This window comes from Dermacentor albipictus, chromosome 8, assembly GCF_038994185.2.
Source record: "Dermacentor albipictus isolate Rhodes 1998 colony chromosome 8, USDA_Dalb.pri_finalv2, whole genome shotgun sequence".
Lineage (NCBI taxonomy): Eukaryota > Metazoa > Arthropoda > Arachnida > Ixodida > Ixodidae > Dermacentor > Dermacentor albipictus.
The window spans coordinates 65442261-65465742 of record NC_091828.1 but is presented as its reverse complement, the minus strand read 5'-3'; the positions used below and the strand labels follow the sequence as shown (position 1 = coordinate 65465742).

Here is a 23482-nt window from a genome sequence, read left to right as displayed (position 1 = left end):
CACCAGAACGGCAGCCGCATCGAGTGGAGCGAACGTTGCCGCAGTTTCGTTACTCAACAACTTAAAAACTAAACATATATGTATAGCAATGTATAAACATTTTTTTTAGTGTATAAACAAACATAAGAGAAATTATAGTGCTTTTAATCGTTTTTAATGTTGTTTAACTTTTTGTGACACGAAAACGAAAATAAAGGGACGCAGCGCCACAAAATTTTGCGAGAAACGCCTGAACCACTCAACGGCCTTTCAAAAATGCCGTGTAGCAGCGCGACAACTCCTTTGAGTCGATAGAGTTGTGGCGTTTCGAAGGCCGTTGACTGGAAGGCCTTCCAAATGTGCCCGTGTGACACAGGTATAAGTGTGTGACAAAAGTGAACGTCCCTGTACCTGAAAAGCCTGTACACAGAATGAAAGACGAGGTAATGAAAGTTAGTTGGCGACCAAGTACAGATTAACTGAAAGTGTAAATAGAGAACCAGAAGTCATCAAAAAGAAACTGAGAGAAACACAGACAGCTAATTGATTGCGAAGAATGGAAACAAAAAAGACCATGGAGGTATACAAGAATGGACCGGAAAAAATTAGAAGGGAAAGTCTGTACGATAACACAAACGACAGTGCCATGCTATTTGAGGCTCGACCCGGTTGCCTAAGGACAAAAATGCTAAAGCAAAGCAAAGCGAGTCACACAGTGAGACCCGTAGGCAACCTGCGCCTTTCAAAATGCTTGCGTTTAAAGGGGACGCAAGCATCAAGCGATCGGCAGTCAATATAAGCAAGAGACGTCGAGGCTATTGGCGGAAAAGATATCAACGACGATTACGACGCTATCTAAACTGAAATTTGAGCGCAGCTGTATGCGGATTTTCATTTAGTGATATGTCGGCTGGCGCGGACAATCTGTCCCGCGTGGCACGTCGCAAACAGCGAAGTGTGGCACGACTGCCTCGCTAAACGGGAGATCGCGAGAGGCGGCGCGTGGCTGACGCGTGGGCGTGATTCAAAGCAGCCGCCGCAGACAGACCTCCCGCTCACGCCGCGCTTTGTTTCCATACAAAAGCAGCACGCTACTCTGGCGCCATCTCGTAGCGATCGTCGCCGCAAAGCGCGTCTTGTGCGGCACGCTTTCCTTCTGACGCTTTCGTCGTAGGCTCCTCCCCCACTTTCCTCCTCGCGGTTCCGCTGCGCCCTCCTTCTCCGCTTTCATCCTCACGCTCTCTTCGCTATCGCTGTCTCTCGTTCACTTACATCCTTTGCAGTGCTCCTTCGCTCGGTGGCCTTCGAGGGACAACGCCGACGCTGGCCGCAATAACAGGCGCCTAAAAGCTGGGTTCTAAAAAAATGGCTGACGTTTGACTCCTGTAAACCTTGTAGTTCTTGTAAGCACCTGCCACACTTGCGCTCAAGATCATTGCGACGCGATGAATGACCTTGCGAGACATGGCGTAACAGAGCTTTCGCGCTCTAAAAGCGGGGAAGGCATTGTTGCGAATGGACCCGTCACAAGCATATGTAGCGGTACAAAGTAGAGAAGTTTTGAGGAAGAAAAAAACATTCATGAGGTGCATACATAGGTGCTAGGATGAAAGATATGCCCAGCATGTACATGTTCAGCTGAATAAATCAAGCAGACCAAGTCACTGTTTGTGCCCGACCCTTTTCAAAAGGAAAGCCAATAAATCATCATCTTCTTCACCGAAATTATGGTCATGCGGATATTTGTTGCTGCGATGATATTTAGGTAGTTTACGTTGCTTTATTGTGAAATTCAGTAGGGAAGAACGCCGTTCAGCAGCACATCTGTAGCGGTTTTAAAGATTGGCTATACACATAAAGCGATTCGTCATATACGCGTCATGTCTGAAGCGGAGTGAGCGCTAGAGTGACAGGCGACTCAGCCCCACACGGAGAGCCCTCACTTTGAAGGAGAACCATTTAATTTCGTGCGCTGTCGTCTCACTGCGAGGCGTAGGAAGCACATAAGTATGCACTCCCTTCTATTGCAGTGGCGTGGGATCCGAATAAGCAGCGGCAGAACCACGTTTTGGGGATCGGCATATTATGAACAAAATAACGTCGCTGAGCTCCGTCTCGCGCCAGCATTCCGCGGACCAGAGCCCTTCACAACACCGGCCGCAACTTCAGATAGTTCTCTGTATTTCCTTATGTAGGTTAGCGTCACTCCCTCGCTATCATTTCGGAAGAGCGATGCTTGCGAATGAATGTATACATTATCCACATTATACATTATCCATTATCCCTCAAGAGGAAAGTGTATAATAGCTGCGTCTTACCAGTACTCATCTACGGGGCAGAAACCTGGAGGCTTACGAAAAGGGTTCTACTCAAATTGAGGACGACGCAACGAGCTATGGAAAGAAGAATGATAGGTGTAACATTAAGGGATAAGAAAAGAGCAGATTGGGTGAGGGAACAAACGCGAGTTAATGACATCTTAGTGGAAATCAAGAAAAAGAAATGGGCATGGGCAGGACATGTAACGAGGAGGGAAGATAACCGATGGTCATTAAGGGTTACGGACTGGATTCCAAGGGAAGGGAAGCGTAGCAGGGGGAGGCAGAAAGTTAGGTGGGCGGATGAGATTAAGAAGTTTGCAGGGACGGCATGGCTACAATTTGTACATGACCGGGGTTGTTGGAGAAATATGGGAGAGGCCTTTGCCCTGCAGTGGGCGTAACCAGGCTGCTGCTGATGATGATGATGTATACATGCTTAGGCTTGGGATATGCGCGAACGGTATTAGCTTTGCATGGTGCGTTTCGTATATCTTGCAGCAACTCGACAGACTCACCACGTCGCAGCCAGACGTCGCTGGAACAGGCCGTGCACAACAGTGACGGCAACAATCATAAACAGTGCGAGCAAGACGACGACGGAGTTAAAGGACACAGACAGCGCTCGTCCTGCGTCCCTTGATTCCGTCATCGTCCTGTTCGCGCTGCTACCATTATGAATGTATATACCAACTCGCACAACTTTCCACTTTAAGACGAAAACAAACTGCGTTGCGACTAGTTTCGTTGTGTCAATCGCCACGCTCCGTCCACGAAGCGAATGTGTTTCGATCTGTCTTCCGATAACGTCCGAACGCGAAGCTTCAACCAGAAAAACAGGGTTTGATGTCGCCTGTAACTTTCTGAAAGCTGCATCATTTCTATGCTCTCAGCACCCGGATGGCTGGCAAGTCAAGCGCAATTTTGATCCTTCAAATGGCGTCAATCGTTAGCGTGGTCAGCGTGCGCCCAGCCGGACGCCGCGCGCAGGCGAAGCGGGGCAGCAGACGACGCGTGGCGTCGTCTGCTGCCCCGCTTCGTATTGCGCATGCGCTTCGAGCATCGGCGTCATATTGCACATGCGATTCGAGCATGAGCCAAGCGCTTGCTTGTTCCTCTTAAGAGTTGGCCCACCTGTATACGTTGCGTGTATCGGAGCAAAATGAACACACTTGTGCGCATCACGTCTTCAATCGTATACAATTTATTCCGCTTTATCGCTGAAGATTCGTTTCGCATATAGACTCCACCATGTGCGTTGAAATCTGCATGACATCTGCCTTTGTTTATTTCATCCATTTCGTCTTTTCCCGAAACCTTCCTATTTGGCCTCAAACCTGCCCGAACAACCGCGAATGATGTGTAAAATGATCATAACCATGAAAGCTTAACAGAGAAATATTATGCATGCACGGCACCATGACAACCAATCGACTTACGCGTCGGCGCATTTTATATCGTCCCTGCCACGTCGCATATACGTTTTGCATAAGGCCTGTACTGTGCAATTAGAGCGCAGTAATTCAAACGAAGGCCTGCGTACACGGAGGAGTCGCGGTGCATGTTGGATTACGCGTAGAGTGCCATTAGTTTTCATGCTTCAGTACGCAGTCTCATGCTTCACGTTACATAACGTAGAAATTAGCAATTTACATATTAAATTACGCGTAAGGTCTCGCATCAGGTTACATCGGCGATGAGTTCGTGCTCCAGCCCACAAACGTATATAGCTTCGCGCTTGCTGCTGCATTGGGCATTATACCGGCAGTCGTCTATAGAGGTTACACCTCCTAAACGTCATTTCCTTCAAATCCGTGTTATATGCGCCTTCAATCACATCGCCATGTTTCAAGCTGTGGCAGGGAAACCCCTCTTGAATAAAGAACGAAAAAGAAAATATGGCCGCAGTGACACGTGGGTCCGGTACCACCACCGTCGCCCCACAAAATACGCGTCAGCGTGTTTGGGCGTCATTCACCAACTCGCCACCGATTGGTGCGTCACCTTCGCGATTGCGGTCACAAAATTAAATTGCAGCTGTGAGGCAATCGCCTTTCGACCAAAATCCAGCATTGGAGACTTGTATGTTCACGCTATACCTGCTCTACTCGCCCGTCTGACGTAGCAACCAAGCCAGAAAGACTTCGCAGATGCGCCTTCTGTGGTTGCAGCCGAACGTTTGACAAGCAGCAGCTCCATGTCGTCGAACGCTCCAGGTCCCATTTGTCTTTTTTTACTCAAATCGGGGCAAGCGGGAGAGAGGGCAACGGACGAAACGCGATCAAGCGTGCGTCCGTACCTCCATCGCCGCGAGGACATTGAATTAGCTGGCGTAGAATCTCTCTGGCCTAGACGTCTACGTAGCCGCCGTTTCCAATGGCGCTATTGAGCAAAGAACAAAGACAGAAAAGCAACGCTCCTAGCGCTCCTTACCCGCTTTCCTCCTTTCACTCAGCGCTTCCCTCCTCCAACCCCTCCACCTTCAAGCCCTTCTCAGCGCCGACTCCCCTGCCTGTAATTCCGACCCCGAAACCACCGTTGAATAAACACGCACGCACGTACGGTTACACCCCGCCACCGAGAGCACGCGCCTTCTTTACGCGCCTTTTTTTTATCTCCTTGCCCCCACAAACTTCGCGCGCTTTAGCGAGCGCACGCGCGCGCGCACCCGCTAAGACTGAAAAGAAGGAGGAGAGAAACAGGGAGAGAGTAAAAGCGGCGGAAAACACTCGCGGCGCCAGCGTTGCTCCGAATGCCGGCAAATTCCTCCTCCCTCGCTCAACGCAGAGTTTCGAAAGCAAACTCCGCCTTTGCCGCCCCTGATTGGTCGAGAGGCACATCCGGTGCGACCGCCCCTTCGTAGTCCACGCCCCCGGCGGGCACTAGTCGAACGTGGAAGTAAGCAGACGCCGGGGCGCTCGTGGCCGCGCGCCGGTTCGTTGGTCCGCGGGTCGTACTTTTTTGACCGAAGCAGACGGCCGGCTTCTCCAAACGCGTCGTCTGCTACAAAAAAAGTGGGGGACAACGTGTGCAACGTGCGTTAACGACAGGAAACTAGGGCTTGCAGTGTCGGTGTTGTGGCGGTGCTCTTGATCGTTCTTTCTCCGGCGTTGTGTGCTGTTTGTGGCGAAAGCGCAAAATGGCGCGCGTGTGATATCGTCCGCGTTGGCAGTGTTCCAGCTCTGAAACGTCAACGGACCAACCCTGTGTTCGCGAGTGGCCACCCATGGACCAACGCCGTCTGCTGCTTTCCCAACGGAGGACGTGTGTTCAGGCCGTACTGAAACGTCTGCTCCCGGGTTTCCCGCGGTGCGCTTTCTTCGTGACCTCCGTGCCGCATTTTTTCCTCTGTGCTTGATCAAGGTGAACGATTAGCTCGGCGTGTAAATTACATCGGCTCCCGCTGAACGTCTGTTTCGTAAGACACGGTCACGTTACAGAGACACGTGACATAATTTGGTGGTTGTTGTCGATTTCAGCCCCGTGAGTCACCGAACGTTATCTGCCTACTTAATCGCGAGGTAATCAGGAGTCCTAGCCACCACCGCCTGTCGCGGACGCCAGAAGGGTGTGCTAACAGGGCGGAGCCATCGCGCTTCGTTGCGCTGGTGGATATCAATTAACTCCGCCTCCGACCTCGGAGACCTGTGGCTTCGCACCGTGTAGCAGGCTTTGGATTTTTATTCGTGGTGTTATGTGCCAACTGAATCAATCGCCGTTACTAATGCAGCAAAAGCGCCGGGTTTAACTTTTTTCATTTATTATTATTTATTTATTTTTTTAACCCGGAGCAAGACGTGTGCTTCGGAAAAAGATTGGCCTCTTGTCGGGAAGTACCGGAGCTATTGTCCTGCGATTATTTTTCTTCTGTTTGTTTCGACGGATCCAACCAGCACCGGTGCAATGTTTTAAAAGAAACCTGCTCGTAACCATTTCTCATTTTTCGTCTGGCTCCTCTCGGCGCACGAAACTGTGTACGCGGCCTGCACAAAGCACTCCGATCAATCACGACGCGACTAACTGCCGTGACGTCTGGCATCCGGTACAGAAGAGCGCTGAAAGGGGTTATGGCACTGCGGGCAGACGTCCAGGCCTCGCGCCCTCTGCCGGCGATGCCACCACGCTGATGCCAACCTCGTCATCGCCTCTGATGGAAGCGACGCGACTGCTGGACGCCGGCTGCCTGGGACGCCTGGGGCGACCGCTGCCCGGACCGTACGCGCCGTTCGGCACCCCGATGGCGCCGTACAGCATGGCCGCCTACCCGCCGCACCACGTGCCCTACTCCATCGACGGCATACTGCACGGCTCGCACGCCGCGGCAGCGTCGCACCACGGTGGACCGCTGGGCCTCGTGATGGCCTCTAGTCCTGGCCACGCGGCCCTGGTGGGGTCCCGGGCGGCCGTGCTGAGCCATAGGATTGCGGCGGCTGCCGCTCAACATCATCATCATCAGGAGGCTCAGCAGCAGCAGCAGCAGCAACACCAGCCGGCCGCCAGGGTACCTTCGCACCGATCGAAAGGTAAGCATACCGGCGCTCATTGGCTCTCGATCCGTCTTCGGATGGCCGCTATACTGATCACCCGGTGTGCTTCGAATGCCCTCTATAAGGCAACAACTGATATCAACTGCAGCCAAGTGCTTCGTTCTGTGGCGATGAAGAAAGCCTGGCAATAAATGTCAGGAGCGCTCTCGTCCTCTAACTGCATTTCGAATGCTGTCTGCCAACCGCTATCGTCATATAAACTACAGAACCCGTGAAACAAACACCGCAAAGAAGCGAAACTCGACGTCTGGCGACATCTGACTTCAATGCCTTAAATCACAGTGAAACTTTTCATTAAAGCGCCTATGTATGCTACGCAGTCTACATATTACAATGTATATACACGCAGAAACCTTTCTTCTGAAAAAAGTTTTAATTTTTTGTGGTTTCTTTCAAATTAGAAGCATTTAACAAGACTCTGTTGCCTGTAGGAAGCACCAGCTATACCACTTGTCTCTGGGAAAGTAAATATGGAGATTAGCGAAGCAAGTGATACGAGTGAGAATTGTTGAAACATAGCAAGATCCACATTTCTCAAATGTTGCAGCGCCAATCGTTCGCCATATTTAGCACAAAAACCACAAATACGTCCCTCTCTTACACGGACGCAAGATTCGGATGACCTTCGCAATATACAAAACACGATTTCTAACGCGCGCGAGTACAAGTTACACATGGTGTCGTCTCTGTAGACGTATCAATGCATACACACATTTCACATGAAACAAAGCCTACGAGAAATGCCTTCTTTAGCCCATTCACACGAACATATGATATATGTACAGTCATAGAAGAAAAGAACATGGAAGATTAATCAACGTACAGCATCAATTAGCTAACCCTTTGGCATCGGCTCTTTCTACACTTCCAGTAGTTGATTCATTCGGCCCCGACCTATCGTCCCCCTGGTTAGATCAAGGTGTTAAGCAACTGCCTCGATATGCCCTGGTACCGCGATCAAGCAAAAGACGAGGTCCCTTTATTTTAAAAAAAGCAGGGTGTTTCTTTTTACCATTGTGCTAGATTAATGACAGTTTTGCACGTTATATACACATACAGCGTTGCAGTGGCTTTGTTTTCACCATACAATTATGCTCTTGCCTTCATACAGTGACGTCACCAATGTCAACTGTTATGTCACGGCATAATCGCGGTTACCCTGACAGCAAAACTACTCTTCCCTATGCAGATATTGAGCGGCAGGCACCTTGTCTCGCGTCCACTGACAGTCGCAGAGGTTCCCACGTATTAACTTGAGTGATCCAACATTTGCGTAACATTTTGCACCGTTTGCAATACAGGTGATGTAATAAGGAGACCAAAACCACGCGGGTTCGGAAATCTCTGCGGGCTTTGCTCATCACAAATGTTTCTCCCAGAGCAGGTGGTAATCGTTCTCATCTCGATTGCTATCATGATTGGCGAACTGGCACTCTGTAGTATCATCACAATCGTCATCGTCAGTGTGTTTCATGTCCAAAATTGAAATGCAGAAATAATAGTTTCCTAGAAAGTCTATTTTAGTCAGCTATTATGCACATCGAAGACCTCTGTGACACATAGATGGTTGTCAGCCGGATTTCTATCTACATTTCATTATGGCGTTTACCTGATTTCCAAGTTTCAGTGCGATGAAATGATTGCTCTGTATGATGTTAAGTTTCTATGTATATATACTGTTCGCCTTCTTGCCACTGGATATGACCATCTCATGCTCGCAATATACAGTATATACTGTTATTGTTTCTGCGAATGCGCCATTATGCTCATTGTAATAAATCCCATTAAAGTGGGAAAAATTAACGACGGCCCCCCTCAGCTGTCTCCGAAGATCAATATCTGACATTAGCCGATTCCACCTGCGGGGTACGCCTGAAAATTCCTAATCCGCCCCCAACTCCCTTTGACTACCTAATTCTCTGCCTTCCCCAGAAGCTACAACTTCAGCTCCCTTGGCACCCTTCCTTACAAACTCTTGATAGACCACCGTTTATTGACTCTGCTCACCACATGACGCGCCCGACTGCACTTCTTCCTCTAATTCTCGATTATAATATGTAAGTTCATGTCCATTTTCACGCCCTTGTTAAAGTCGAGTTCGACACGCTAGCGGGAAAGGGTATCATACTATTTCCGCTAAGTTGGGAAAGAATCCTCTCATTGGGCGGCCACGTTCGCTAATAATATGATCACTGCCACAATTCCTCAGTGCTCTCTCTCTCTCTTTTTTGGAATCGCTCATTCTTAATATTTGCTTTATGGGTGCGGGCCCAATGTTTTGCTCAGATTCCCGCAGATGCGCATTCATTTTGACAAACAAACCACTTAATTCTTTATAGCCTTAATTCATATCCCAATGGCAGTGACATTACTAAGCATGAAGAAATCCGCGTTGCATGCGAATCTCATGGAAGGCTTCTTGGTGTCACGATGGCGTGAGAGGACCAGGTTTGACGTTTAGGGAAGACAGTCTGGTACCAAAGAGCTGGTACCAGTCTGTCTTCCCTAAAAGTCGAACCTGGTCCTCACGCTGCTCCTCGGAAAAACAACACTTTGAAGCTCAACACTACAACGAACATGGTCGCTTTTCCAACGCACTCATGGCATAGAGGCCACACTCTAAGCCAAAAAGGACTAAAACGGGTATGGCTGTTAGTCTCTTGGGGGACTAAATGACCTGCCACAGATTTTGAACCAATTTTGGACTAACTGCGGGAGCAAATGCAGCGGCCTAACCGGGGGAGCAACTACTGCAGACTAAAAGTGAGGGCAACTTTTAGTCCCTCCCAGTTAGTCCCTAGAGGATCAACGGTTAGTCTGTTAAAGTTAGTCTACAGGAGTAACTGCAGGAGCAACTTTTAGTCCCTCCCAGTTAGACCCTAGGGCACCAACAGTTAGTCTGTTAAGGTTAGTCCACAGGGAGTAACTGTAGGAGCAACTTTTAGTCCTTCCCAGTTAGTCGCTAGAGGACCAACGGTTAGTCTGTTCAGGTTAGTCCACAGGGAGTAACTGCAGGAGCAACTTTTAGTCCTTCCCAGTTAGTCCGAAATCACTTTTCCAATGATTCCAGGTTGCCATAGCTTTTCAAGCAAAAACAATGATCGAACTCAAGTAACCCATGTTTATTTTTGATTACATATTGCCACCATCATCTTGAGCCACAATTAACAAAACAAAAAAGGAATACTAGCATACAAATGCCAAGTCCTTGGTATACAGTAATGACATATAAATACAGAAGATAAAAAAATTGACTGAAAATATGCAGCAGTTCAAACAAAATAAAACAACTCCAAAGTATACAGCAGATGAAAGGTGTCATAGCCAGAGTAAAATCATGAAAATAAAATTAAGTCAGGAGCAGTCACAGTCAAATATAATCTTAACCCCCGAATGCAGAGATCTAACTTGGCTCGAACTTGACTTCAGGCAGTCTCAAGACAGCTTCGCCGCGCGTCGTAAATCGTGCTTGATCTTGCGGACGACTTGGGAACGACTTGGCTGCGTCGAAGTCCGCTCAAGTTTGAAGTCTGCTCCCGGGCTAGCTTGAAACTGACTTCGTGTGTTATTCCAACATGGCAGCCTCCCGAACGGACGTCGCGCGGAGGTTAGCTGCTTTCGAGTTTGCTTGCTACGCCATGGATACAGCATTTTCAGAGGCGCAGCCCTTGCCGAAAATTCCGCGACCCACCCTACGTGACCGAGGGAATTCGATGGAGCTGTACGACGACGAACAATTCCTCGGTCGCTACAGATTCACGAAGAACGCCGTGCGACTTCTCGCTATGTTACCTATCCGGGTAAGCGGGGACAACAGAGGACCGACTGTGTGCCTACGTGTGTTTTACGGCGCTGGCACGTTTCAAATAGTCACCGGAGGTCCGGTCCGCATTCCTCAGTCAACAGTGTGCCGCGCAGTTGGAAAGGTGACTGCTCATCGCGAAGCACCCGCGCCCGATGCTGGTGCGCTTCCCGCAGTCGCGGAAAGATTGATTGCGAGCGTATTTTCTCATCTCCTGTGACTACATATAATAAAAAGTAGCCCAAATAAGTCAGTCATGCAGAACATGTGCGCTTACCAGTTTTGTGGCGCTTTCCCTTTTCTTCCGCAGCTTCCTCTTTCCGCTTTTGCTTCAGGTTGGTCCAGCATTTTTTCAGTTGCAGGTGATCGCGCCGCGTAATCCCGTGGTTGGCATTCTAATGTTTTGCTATTTCTTTCCATGTCTGATTCTTCTTGGTCAACGACGCGACATCAGTTTTCTTGCATTCCACAATATGCTTGTAGCCGTTCAGGAGTGTCGTCGGCAGGCTCTTTTCGTCTTCTTTAAAACGGGCTGCTGTGTTGCGTTGCGGTGCATTCTCTTGGGAGGAGACCGTAGGTGAGTGCGACATTCCAGCGTCAAAGCCTGTTGACAGAACAGCAATTTCGTACCAAATGCGGTGCGCGGCCGTCGCGCGAGCCCCACAACTTGTTTTCCTAACCGACGACACTTTCCTAGCAGACGACACGCACTGCCAATTTGCGATGTCTACGACGGTGCCGCACTCTCCCTCTCGTTGTTCTCGACAAACCCTCCATGCGAAGCAGACAAATCGTTTGCACGTGTCATTTTATTTATTTATTTTGTTTTCTATCGGGTGTTGTCACCCATATGGGTCCGGTCAGGGGACTCAACGGCGCTCGGTACTCTTCGTTCGCAGCACATGTTGCAGTTTTTTTTTTCTTGTTTGTGACTCCGGCCTAGTGCGTTCGAATAGGTTGGCCGACCGTATGCCTCGTCTCGGCCTCTTGTATCCGGTTGCCGGCCCAGACGGCGCATGAACGCCTTGCGGCAATCGAGAACAAAAGCCGAGAAAGAAATGACAGACGAACAGACGGGGGCATAATCGGCAGACGCTGCCTCAGGACATCGAGACGACGGAAGAGTGCGCGCGCGCCCGCCGGGACAAAGGGGGCCGGCGTCGGACAAAGGGGGCCGCCGCCAGCAGAGAGGAACACGTACGCACCTTCAGACGCCCCGATGTGGTCTCCCCGGGACCCGACTTGCGCGCGCTTACCCGGAGTGCACGCAAGCAGGGCCCGATTCCCGCCAAAATGTTAGCCAATGGCGAAAGCCTGTTGACCTTCGTGCGGGCGGGATGACAGCAGAGCGACAGTGTTTTATGACCCGCTGCCACCCCGTCCAGGCAGGGAGGAGAGGGAGGACACGGAGCCCCCCTCTCTAAGGGACTAAAGTCAGAGGACTAAATTGTGCCGTTGATCCCCACCGTCGACCGTTACCTTGCAAGGACGAACATTTAGTCCCACAAATTTGCGCACGACACTTCGCCTCTGCACACGGCACGCACGGTGGATTAACCGTTGATCCAAAGGTCCAACGGCTGCCGTTAGTCCCCTTTTCCCCGTTTTCGGCTTAGAGTGCAAGCTTGCGTGCAATTCGCCTGTAATGTAAGTTTGTATCTTCAGAGCCTTTACACTTATGCATGCTTTGAATTAGCGGGCGTCTGTGAACTTTCTTTTTCTGTGTTTTCAAAGTTAACCAGTTAATATGACACAAGTGGTACAGGAGGAGAACCGTAAATTGATTTTGTACTGTGTCTGAACGACAGCTATCAATGCAGCTTTTCCGGAGCTGTACTTCACAACATGGGGAAGACTAGATAGGAGCACAGAATCCAATGAGAACGACTCATAATTGCGTGAATCTTCATGCACTACGACAGAGCTGGAGCCGAATTCACAAAGCTTTTTGTTCGAAAAATATTATTTTCCATTCGTTGTCTGCCTTGGCTAGTAATATGTGTTGCAACAGGAGTGCCTCAAATTTTCCATTACGAAAAATCCCAGCAGTACCTGTTCATGCGAATATGGTCGAAAATTTTCAGTGCTGCAGTCCAAGATTAGCACGTGACCGCTGCGCAAGCTGAATAATTTCATTTTAATTAAAACAACAGCAAAAAATGACGGTTCGTTTGTTTACACCTGTACACAAACCATTCACATTTCTCCTTCCATTCTTCTGGCGGTAAAATTATAAGTGAAAAAAAAATTAAGGCAAACGATTCACCTTCCAATTTCGCTCCATAGTATCAGCGAGGGCATGTCACAGTGATGTGAGTGATATAAATTTGTCATCTTGCATCTGAGCTGATTTGGCGAAGAAAGGGTTGTCGAGGCCTGCTATAAGATGTGTATTCGCTTGATATTGTGTTTTTTCTTTATTAAAACGAAATGTATCCCATCTTTAGCGATAAACAATCAACTATAGATGCCAGTATAGGCGATGTCGAAATCCGATGGCAGGCGAATTCAGACCGCCGTCGCCACCTGTGAATTGTTCTTTTCTGTGTGTTCTCTTCTTCCGTTTTTTTTTTCTTGCTTACCAAGTGTACTCCTTTGCTAACGCACTCGTAATATCAATCCACCAAGTAATTCTAAAATATTTGCAGATATGTTTCAATTTGTTGGTGGAACCTTTGTGAGGTGATGCTAACAATGATTTACAATTAAAGTCGCTAGAAGCTCCACCGACGGAAGAACTGATGTTGAAGACAACTTATTCCACATAGAAATCGAACATTTAGCAAACATGTGTCGCTTACTTCGTGGAGCATATATGTTTCACACATATATATGTCAAACAAGATTAAGACGGTAGTGGCCACTTCACTCACGCTGAATGCAAGATTAGCACAATATTTATCCTCACCGTCCTTTCATTATCACCTCGCAGTACGACAGCCGAGTAACTACCGCTAATTGGAAACGAAAGCCCATGCATCCGATCCGGTTTATAGCTGACCAAAATGATACACAATCTTCGCATGCCCACCTGGAGACGTTCTTAAGTTGGGAATGTAAATTCGTTTGGGCGCTTCGTCTCCCATCCTGCGTTTTCTCTTTTTCTTTTTAAGCCAACTCAGAGCAAGCACTTGCACAAGTTTGGCCTCCTTCCTATCGGCTACTCTATGCTACAGAGCGCCCTGGTCGACACTCGTTCGCACAGAGCGTACTATATTGGCGCCAACTGTACGCGCAGATAACACGAGATAAGTGTCATTTCTTTCGTGTAGGAAGCCACGTATCATCGAAGCCTTGAAAAATGAGAACACCGTGCATCGCAGACTAGCCGTACTGGTATTTCTGCAAGCAGAATTTTTGGGTTTTTCAGCTACCCGTGGTGAGTCGCACGCGTACGTGGTTCGGGAAATGAACGGCCCACAACAGATGCGCATATGCAGAGAACACGTACGCGACAGGAAAGGGTGGTGCCAACTTCCACTTTGAGTTTATTCAGGAAAAGAGAGAGAAAAATAGGAAAGCCTCGCTTTTTTTTTTAGGACAGCCAAGTCGCACGGTCGCGGAGAACGTGTACTCGCTGCAAGACTAAAAAAATAAACGTCGTATACAACGACGAAACCTGAACACTAAATCAACTGGGAAGGCGATACGTGCGCACTGAGAACATTTGTTATCCGGGGACAGCTGTTCTTCCCAAGGAAATTGCACAGGCGCCACGCTGACACAAGCGTCACGTGGTCCTGTCGTGTGTCGGAAGTTGACGCTCGCCCATTGGCGTGTTTCTTTTTCCTTGTTCTTTTTTTTCTGCCCATGGGGTAGTTTTTACGCTGGTGACTTCCTGGGCTCGTATTCACAAAACTTACGCTAGAATTTTCCGTAAAACAAAAATCTCCAACCAATCCCGATGTTGGGCAAACTAATGGCGAAAGCGGTCGGCCAATGCCGGTCGTTGATGTGCAGCTCGAGGTGGTGGATCCAACATGCAGTCCTTCGGCGTACAAGGAGATGAGGAGCTACTCGCGAGTAACGGATTTCCTCGTACCCAAAGGGCCCACGCCGCCCACGACTGGCTATAATTGAGAATTCCCGCAGCCACGTTAACCTCGATGTGGTGTCCTGGCTCCCTATATTTAAACGTGCTACGCTTATATACATCGGGCATAGAAGGGGAGAGGGGACAATGAAAGTGAGGGTAAGAAACAGCCACACAATGGTAAAAATTAAGTTACTCGTATCCAAAGCATGCACTAATAGCAATCCAGGTGATGGGAATCTTCCGTGATACGGTGTATGTATAGGAAATCCTATATACAACTACAATTCAGTTTACTTTCACAGTATGCAGCATATAACCTCGTGCAATGATTGTGTTTGTCCACTGCAAAGATCGCAACTTTAGTTTCATGCAGTTTTTTAGGCTCGCGAGCAGCACAGATCACAATCCATGCAGAAATGAAAACACCAGGTCAGGTGGAGCCGTGCAATGTCAGACGGAAATTACGCAGCCACGTGACCACGACCGAGACGATGTACAATTCTCGTCGGGGTATGAATGCTGAAAGCTGTTGCAGGCACAAAGATGTACGGCACATACCTTGCTACACTTATGTATCGTGGTTGAACCCTCCTGTGCCGCAGTTGCACAAACACCCATTCTGGAGGATTGGTCACACACCCAGTTGCACATGCCGCATGGCTAAAGCAAAGGAAATCAAGTAAAACAAGGAATCAGTCGAACAGAATACGTTATTGCAGAAGAGGTCACGCGCTTTTGAGATATATCTATAATTCGACGTCATATGATGAGGCTTTATGATCGAATTTGTTTTCTTTGTAGGCAGAACAGAGCTGCTCTTACTCGGATTGTACTTTGTCGTTCAGCATATAAGGGTTATTTATGCAATCTCGCTGGTACCGCAGACTCATATCTGGTTAACCTCCCTGCCTTTCCTCTTCATTCTCTCTCGCTGGTACCACCATTCTTCGCAAATATTACCTTCGTGTATGTATCTTCAAATATATTCGCCGAGATAGTGGCCGGCCCAGCAGTAGGCATCAGTTAGGCCAAACACGGGACACTAGGCCACAAAACAAAAAGAAATAAAGAAGCGAAGCATTGCTTTAGAACTTCTGCTATTTTATAGAATTGCAGAAGCGTTGGTTAACGTCAGCAATCACCGTCTCATCCAAACATACATGCAGCCGTTACCTAAGCCAAGTCCAGTAATTATAGAAGCTGTGGATGGTTTTATTGAACATACTTTTTTGAGAGAGGTAAAAGAAACAACGTAATAAAATTGCAACAAATATACCGAATCTTGTCTAGCATACAAGAAATTTGTAAAGTGGCTTAACGTGGAGGTTCCATGGAAAAAACCATATTCTGTAGCCAAGCATGCAATTAGTGTTAGCGATGTCGAAATTGACAATCCTATGCCAGGAATGATCGAGTGTTGGATAGACGCCCAGATCATTTTATAAGTAACAATATAAACGCATTCTAAATCAAATGGGTATACTTTGTGCTGTAAGTATAGAAGCATGACTCAGTGCGACTGGAGAAGCCTACTGTTTTGCATTTCTGATATTGAGCTCCGCTTACCATTACGAGCTCCATTTACAGATTTTTAAAGACATATTTATCATTGGATTATACCGTTATCGCCTTTTTATAGCGCGATACAGGACACAATCATCCCCAAGAAGCTTGATAGTCGAAATTAGCTCCTTAGACAGATCGTTGACAATGATATGAAGATGTCACGGATCAAGCACCGATCATTCTGGAACATTAGACGTTACTGGAATTGGAAAGGAGCCCAACATATATGCATGAACTTGCAACGAACCATTTTGTCAAAAAGTTCCGAATCGAATTCTGCACAGTGTGACCAATGTCTAGATTACCTAGCCTTTAAACATATTATTGGCCACATTAACGAAAGCTTCGCGGTAGAGTAAGCCTATACTTCTTTATATAAGCCACCATCAAAAAAGCAGTCAACGTCATTTATGAAGGCTAGCAGTTTCGTTTCGCAAAGAAAGAACAAAGAAAAGGAATAAGAGCTTTCTAAAGCCATGTTGAACATTCGTGATAATGGAAGAGGACTCAAGAAAACTTTCTACGTGAGAAAAGTGGATACTATCCGCGGTTTCAGACGAAATGCTTGTCAATTACACACACTCTTGAAAAAGGTCGTGACAGTTACTAACTAAAGAGTAGGGATGATTTGTCATCAAGTTAACTAATATCCTATGGTGACCGCATGTAGTAACAGCTCAGGTGGTAGCATTTACTACCCAAAGGAGCTAGTGGATACAACTAGCACAGGTTGTAAGTTCACGAACCGTACATAGTAATGGCAGCGGCATAATGGCATTTGCTGCCCAATTGAGTTATTGAGGCCTGTATTCTTTACAAAGTGGCACTTTCATTGCAAAGAACCAAGTAGCTTCTCCTTTAAAAATATAAGCTGCAGTTTATAACTGTGGGCCACCTTTCTGTGTAACATCTTCTGTATATATGTACCTGTTATGAAACAATAAACTGGAACTTGAAACTTGAACTTGAATAACAATTTAAACACGTTAGAGGAAAAAAAGAAAAAAGAGGACCGCATTGCCTGTTTAAGTACATATTTAGCGCCAATCAAATTATGGTACCTAATAGCCACGCGTGGTAGCGTGATTAAGTTGCGCGTTATAAACTTCACCGTACAAAAATGAACGAACGACGAAGGGAAACAACGCATCGCACATTACAGTGATCGACACGCAGTACGCGACAGGCATCTAACAACGGCCTTGTGAGTACAGACAGCCATAGCCTTTAGGAGCACAGGTAGCACCGGTGGACACTTAGGTATTTGTATACATGAACGAATTTAGGAACCTGCATTTGCATAACGTAAGTTCTTTCTGCACGCAAGTGGGCCACAACGCAACACGCAACCATTATTCCAATATAATGACAGGGACTATACAGTTTAAACATCGAATTGAGATAGCCACCGCACAGCATAATATACCATATACGTTAGACGGGGTAGTAGGTTTTACTAATTGGTCTGTGAAATCTAGTACTTACTTAGTAGAGTTATCATCTACAAAGTCTGCGTTATCGAACTTAGTAAACAGCTATAATCGATACATTGTAAATGGTGGTAAAGTTAATTGCTACAACCTTTTTACTAACATTTTTGTAATAGTGTAGGGCGATAGTACTCTGGGGAACCTCTGTTGCCCAATTTGTGGAGTATAGCAACTTTTTTTTTTTTTCAGTCGTAAGGTGGGTGCCAACTTCGAGTTATTGTTGCGATAGGTTCAATTTAATAATACCAGAGTAGGCTTTTGTAACCGCTTCACTGCTGATATACCCTCCCGATCTCAAGAATACAACCTTGCGTGATTAATTATTTAATCCTTCTCATAATGAAACCTAATTGAATCCGTCGGAACCTAAGGGAAATGCTGTAGTTTGCAACAACCCTGTCGTTGCGCCGTGATAAACAGGGATTAAGTGTTTCGTTCAGCACGTCGACATACTCATGACTGCAGGCACTGGTTTATTTTTCTCAGATTTCACAAGATATCTTTTTTTTTCGCTTCTGTTGCGTCATTTGCATTGTTCTAGAACATTTCCGAATTATCTGTAAGCATGGAGAGCAATTTACGATTAAATATTTTTCTTTCGATGTCTTTAAAGTTTCTTTGCATATGGTAAGAATATCTATTAGCACTAATCAAGTCTGCGTTGTGTGCGTTGTCCCCTGTGGTCTCAACGCCGCTTTTGGGAATGTGCAGTTTGGACCTACCACAACGGCAATCATTTCATGCAATGACATCCGTTGTCATTCGCTACCTCATGAGGCACTTTTTCTTTTCAGGAGTAGTGCGTGACAGTTCACACTTTACATTACACGAGTTTCTTGTGTTCTTTTGTTCTCGTGGAGGTATATTATTCGAGGGCTTATGCGTTTTTCAAAGAAAATTCGTCGTTCCTTTTAATTTATCTTCAGCTTCATTAAAGCGACTGAAATCTATTGCAGAACGGGTGAAAATATATAAGTAAGTGACAACGGAGGATTCCACCCTGTGATTGCAGACCGAAGAATCCATCAGAAGATGGAAGAGGCCGTCTGAAGCCGCGAAGATCTCTTTTCTAGAGCCCAATAAATGTTTTCCGATCCGATCCGATCACGTTAGCATGTGGACGCTCGCTATAAACAGCGACGCACCCGCCGTCGTTGCGCTCAGTGGCTATGGTGTTGGGCTGCTGAGCACGAGGTCACGGGATCGAATCCCGGCCACGGCGGCCGCATTTCGATGGGGGGCGAAATGCGAAAACACCCGTGTACTTAGGTTTAGGTGCACGTTAAAGAAACCCAGGTGGTCGAAATTATGCAGTCCTCCACTACGGCGTGCCTCATAATCAGAAAGTGGTTTTGGCAAGTAAACCCCATAATCTAATCTAAACCGCGACCACGTCGTGTATAGCTCATTTCGAGATAGTTGCCGAACTTTGGTATACCGTATGTCCAAGCTAACGTAAGCCAAGCTGCTCGACGAAAAAAAAGGAGAAAAATCACTGTACAAGATACGATTATAAAACCTGCTGTGTTCGGTAGTCAGAGGTCTGACGATAAAATACCGTAGGTCTTAAAATCGTGTTGTCTACCGTGTTTTCTTTCTATACTTTTTTTTTCTTTGTTGAACAACTTATCGAAAGTTAGCTGGGTCATCTTATACTACATACGACGGTCTCTCTCTCCCCGCAATCTCTAATTCTATAATACCCTGACGCCACCTATTTTCCTTGCTGCCTTCGACCACGTTCCCCGTCTCGCGACACCCATTCCACTATGCCTAAGTACACCACTTAGCGTCACATGACCGGCCGCAAACGGACACCTAGTGAGGAGCGGACAGGAAACCACTAGTTGAAGCCATATTGAACCCTTTGTTTTGGCGCCGACGTATGCCGACGATTTTCCTTTGACCTCTTGCACCGTCAAGGATGGATGGATGGATGGATGGATGGATGGATGGATGGATGGATGGATGGATGGATGGATGGATGGATGGATGGATGGATGGATGGATGGATGGATGGATGGATGGATGGATGGATGTTATGAGCGTCCCCTTCGGAACGGGGCGGTGGGTTGCGCCACCAAGCTCTTGCTATTACACTGCATAATGTCCTACGGAGGGTAAAGAAGAAAAAAAAACATGACGACTTACCATAACCAAGTTTTCTGACCCCCTATTGTGAACTTTGTTCTTGTACGTCTCCGTCTTTTGTCGCTTCCCTACACTTTTCCTCCACCACTCTCCCTATCGCCTGTTACTGGTCTCTATTGCGGAGGTTCAATGCCTGCAACGCCCCCTGGCAGCACCCCTCAACATTCCAGCCTTGAGAGATATCTTACAGCGCCGCGTTGATGCCTTGCGATCGCGTTCAGTGGCTCGCCTTTGCGCGAAATTACGAATTTCTCGTTTGCAAAAGCCTGTCATCTACTCGAGAGGTGCAAGAGGAAGAGACAGAAGAAAGGGGAAACGCAAGGAGGTTAACCAGATGGGAAGAAACAGGCAGACACACAGACAAAGAACTTTATTGATGCTCCTGAGGAACCGCTTTAGGGTACCTCCCTTTTCAGGGAGTCCCCGTAGCCGTCGCGGGCCGCTCCCACGTCGGGGTCGGAAGATCGTGGTCCTCCGCCCTGTCGCAGGCCCTCTGGACAGCCCGTAGTTGCTCTGAGAGGTCGCCGCTCTTAAGGGCTGCCTCCCAGTCGGTTAGAGTGGTAAGCAATGAGCTGGGTAACGCAGGGCATTGCCAGAGCATATGAGATAAAGAGCAGTACGCCTTCCCACAATCTGGACAGTGGGGTTCTACATTAGGCGCGAAGTGACTGAATCGGCCCCTGGAGAAGAATGACCCCGTTTGGAGCATGCGAAAGGCCGGCGATTGTGGTCAAGTAAGTTTAGGATGTGGTAGCGGAAAGGCCCGCCGAGCAAGTTGGTAATGTGCCAAGATTTCATGGAAGCTGAGAAGCGAATCCCTGTACAGTCCTAAGTCGCGGCCCGTGAGTCCACCGGAACCGCCGCGGCGTGTAAGACCTCGCGCACAGTCATGGGTCAACTCATCGGCGTTAACAACCTCAGGGTGCACATTTATTCCCATATGGGCCGGGAACCATTTGATGATATGAAACCCAGCAGCCCCCTCGCTGCCGAGAATGGCCGCTGCCTTCTTTGACATCGAGCGGGAGGCGAACGCTCGGGCTGCAGACCTGGATTCTGTAAGGATAGTGGGACGCAGAGGGTCCTTCAGTGCTATAGCTACAGCAACCTGCTCGGCTACTGTTGCAGAAACCTTCCGCACGGATGATGCATTAATGAGAGTGCCATTGGAGTCAACCGATACTATGGCATAGTGATCAGAGCGCCCGTACTGGGCAGCGTCAACGAAACATGCACGATTCGGAGCGGCCGCAGCCACTGATAACAGGGAACAAGCACGGGCTACATTGAACGAGCCCGGGTGCCCTACATTGTATTGAGGGTGGACGTTACGTGGCATGGGATCTACCTTGCTCGTTGTTGCGTACTCTAGGGGTATCGTACTGCTGCCGAGAAGTAGCGACGCCTGCCTATCGAAGCTCGACCGATGTTACTTAGTGCGTAGCATGGCGTTGTCGGCGGGCTGCAGGCATCCGGTAGACCATGGCGACCAAGCAAGGGCGAGACGATTTCTAGTGCGAAGCTTGCACGGTTTATTCAAAGGTGGATGAAAGAAAATGAGAAGAGCATGAAGTCATTAAAAGTACGTTTCGGAGCCCCTTAAATGAGCTCTCTACAATCGTGGGCGGGATCTTGCTTCCGTCGATGTCACGTGACCGGCACAGAATGAGGGCCCCTCCTCCTCTGGTTATACCGAGCCTGCTGAAAGGAAGAAATCGTCCCGCCTCCCGGAATTTTAGACACCTGTCCGCCTCTTCCGAGCTTTGCGGGTTCGTGGAAGTTCTCTTCTAGGTCCGATTCAAGGAAAGGGCCTCTCTAAACTCGCACACACAAAAGAGGCCTGTACACTGCGGGGCTTCCGGCAGACAGGTAGACACTCGAAACGGTCATGGCGAATTAGGAAGTCGCGCTTCATGTCGCCGAGGCCTGGTGGAAGAAGGTCGGGTGAGAGAAAGTTCTTTGTGCACGAGGTGCGGGACGCCAACCATCGCAGGCGAAGTCACGCCTCATTTCGACGAAGATGGTCGGATGAAATTCCTTTTACCACATGGTGTCAGACGCCAACCCTAACATCGCACGTATCTCGGACCATGGGTGATAGGGTCACGTTGCGCTCCGTGATTTCCTGGTGACCGCATCCAACGGATTCGAGGATGCGCCTCCCCACTCGCGATGATGTGAGTCGTATTATTTGGGCCACTCGTTGGGCCTCGATCACCTCTGACAGGGCGCTGTGCATGCCTAGTTGCATGAGACGCGCGCTGCTGGTAGTGAGTGGTAAACCCAGCACGCGCTTGGTGCGTTTGCACATGAGGGCGTCGATTTTGCCCTCATCCCGTTGAGACCAGCGCAACGCGGAGGCTACATAGTTAACGTGGCTAATAAGAGGCGCGCGGTAGAGTATGTGGAGATTGCTCTCGCTTAAACCTGCCCCCCCCCCCCCCCTCTGCGGCTCGACACCCTGAGGATAAGCCGAAGCATATTCTTCGTCTTGGAGGTAATGCGGGCTGTAGTCTGTGGGTTGCCCCCACGATATTCTAGCGAAAGTCCGAGGACCCTGATTTTATCCACTCTGTGGATTTGTTGTCCGTCGCTCCTATAGAGGGCTATGAGAACTTGATCTAAGGGTGTGGAGCACCTAACCGCCCGTCGGGTGGGCCTATACAATAGAAGTTCGGACTTGGTGGGTGGCAGACTCAGGCCCGTGTCTAGTGGGAAGAAAAAGAGCAGGCTACAAAGAAACATTTGTGCTGGTTATAATATCGGGTGAATGACAATTTAGTTTTCTTCCGCGCAACTCAATGGCCGCATTCGCTGTTCCAGCGTTTCGAGTTGTCGATTGCTCGGCGATCGCCCTAGAGGATCTCCTGGCGTCCTGGTTTGCTCAGATGGTTGAGTGACATTGCGGGAAAGAATATGGTCCCGGATATGAGCCCTGGACTGGCACTAATATGTATCTAACCGCGGAGTTCATTCGACGTAAAACCTCCTCGGAATTGGCCAGAGTGGTTGGAGTCACTTCCAAACCCCATGTGAGGATAAAACGTGTTGTCATTATTGCTTATATATTTGCAAGCGTACTCCCCATGCGCTTTACTTTGTGTTGAGGAAAACGGCCATTACTCGATCGGATCATATATGTGCCGCTTGCGAGAGATGGCGCTGTTGATCGCGCCACGCATGACGCAATCGGGGCTAAAGCTAAAGAGAGCAGGGGAGGGGATCATGCTAAAATGAGAACACCAAAGAACATGAAGCATTTGACTTCGCACAAAAGAGCATTCAAGCGAAACACTTTACTAGAGAACGAGCCGGCAACGTATACAGTGTTCTGTACCATAGCTAGCAGCAGCACTGCAGCCACAGCGCGCCGCCATACGGCTTACTGCTTGTACTTCTATACCGCGAACGCTGTTGACCACCAGGTTACTTCTGCAACTAAGTATCACCCTTGATAAGACCGCGTACTCGCCCGAAAGTCTCAATTGGCAGGCGAGCACCTCTCGTGTACACAGCGAGGACTAAAGCTTATTGCGCATGCGCGGCAACCGAGCAGCACAAGCGCACTCACATACGCACAAAACGCACGCACG

The 23482-nt window shown here is 48.3% G+C and overlaps 1 protein-coding gene and 1 long non-coding RNA gene across 3 annotated transcripts in view; one reads left to right on the top strand and one right to left on the bottom strand.

The window, feature by feature from the left end:
• The window catches only part of LOC135914295 (homeobox protein unc-4 homolog), a 233907-nt gene that overhangs the window by 16581 nt on the left and 193844 nt on the right, over positions 1-23482 (top strand). Inside the window, exon 1 of one of the 2 annotated variants that reach the window (XM_065447078.1) lies at positions 5254-6820. The exons of the other annotated variant lie outside the window; for it this stretch is intronic. Within the exon in view, the coding sequence (XP_065303150.1) occupies positions 6424-6820 (397 nt within the window). The 5' untranslated portion in view covers positions 5254-6423. Of the gene's footprint in view, positions 1-5253; positions 6821-23482 lie in introns of those variants that run through there. 2 annotated transcript variants of the gene reach the window in all.
• The window catches only part of LOC135914297 (uncharacterized), a 140641-nt gene that overhangs the window by 32076 nt on the left and 85083 nt on the right, over positions 1-23482 (bottom strand). The window contains exon 4 of the long non-coding RNA XR_011507960.1: positions 15241-15342. This is a non-coding gene — a long non-coding RNA (uncharacterized lncRNA). The remainder of the gene's footprint in view (positions 1-15240; positions 15343-23482) is intronic.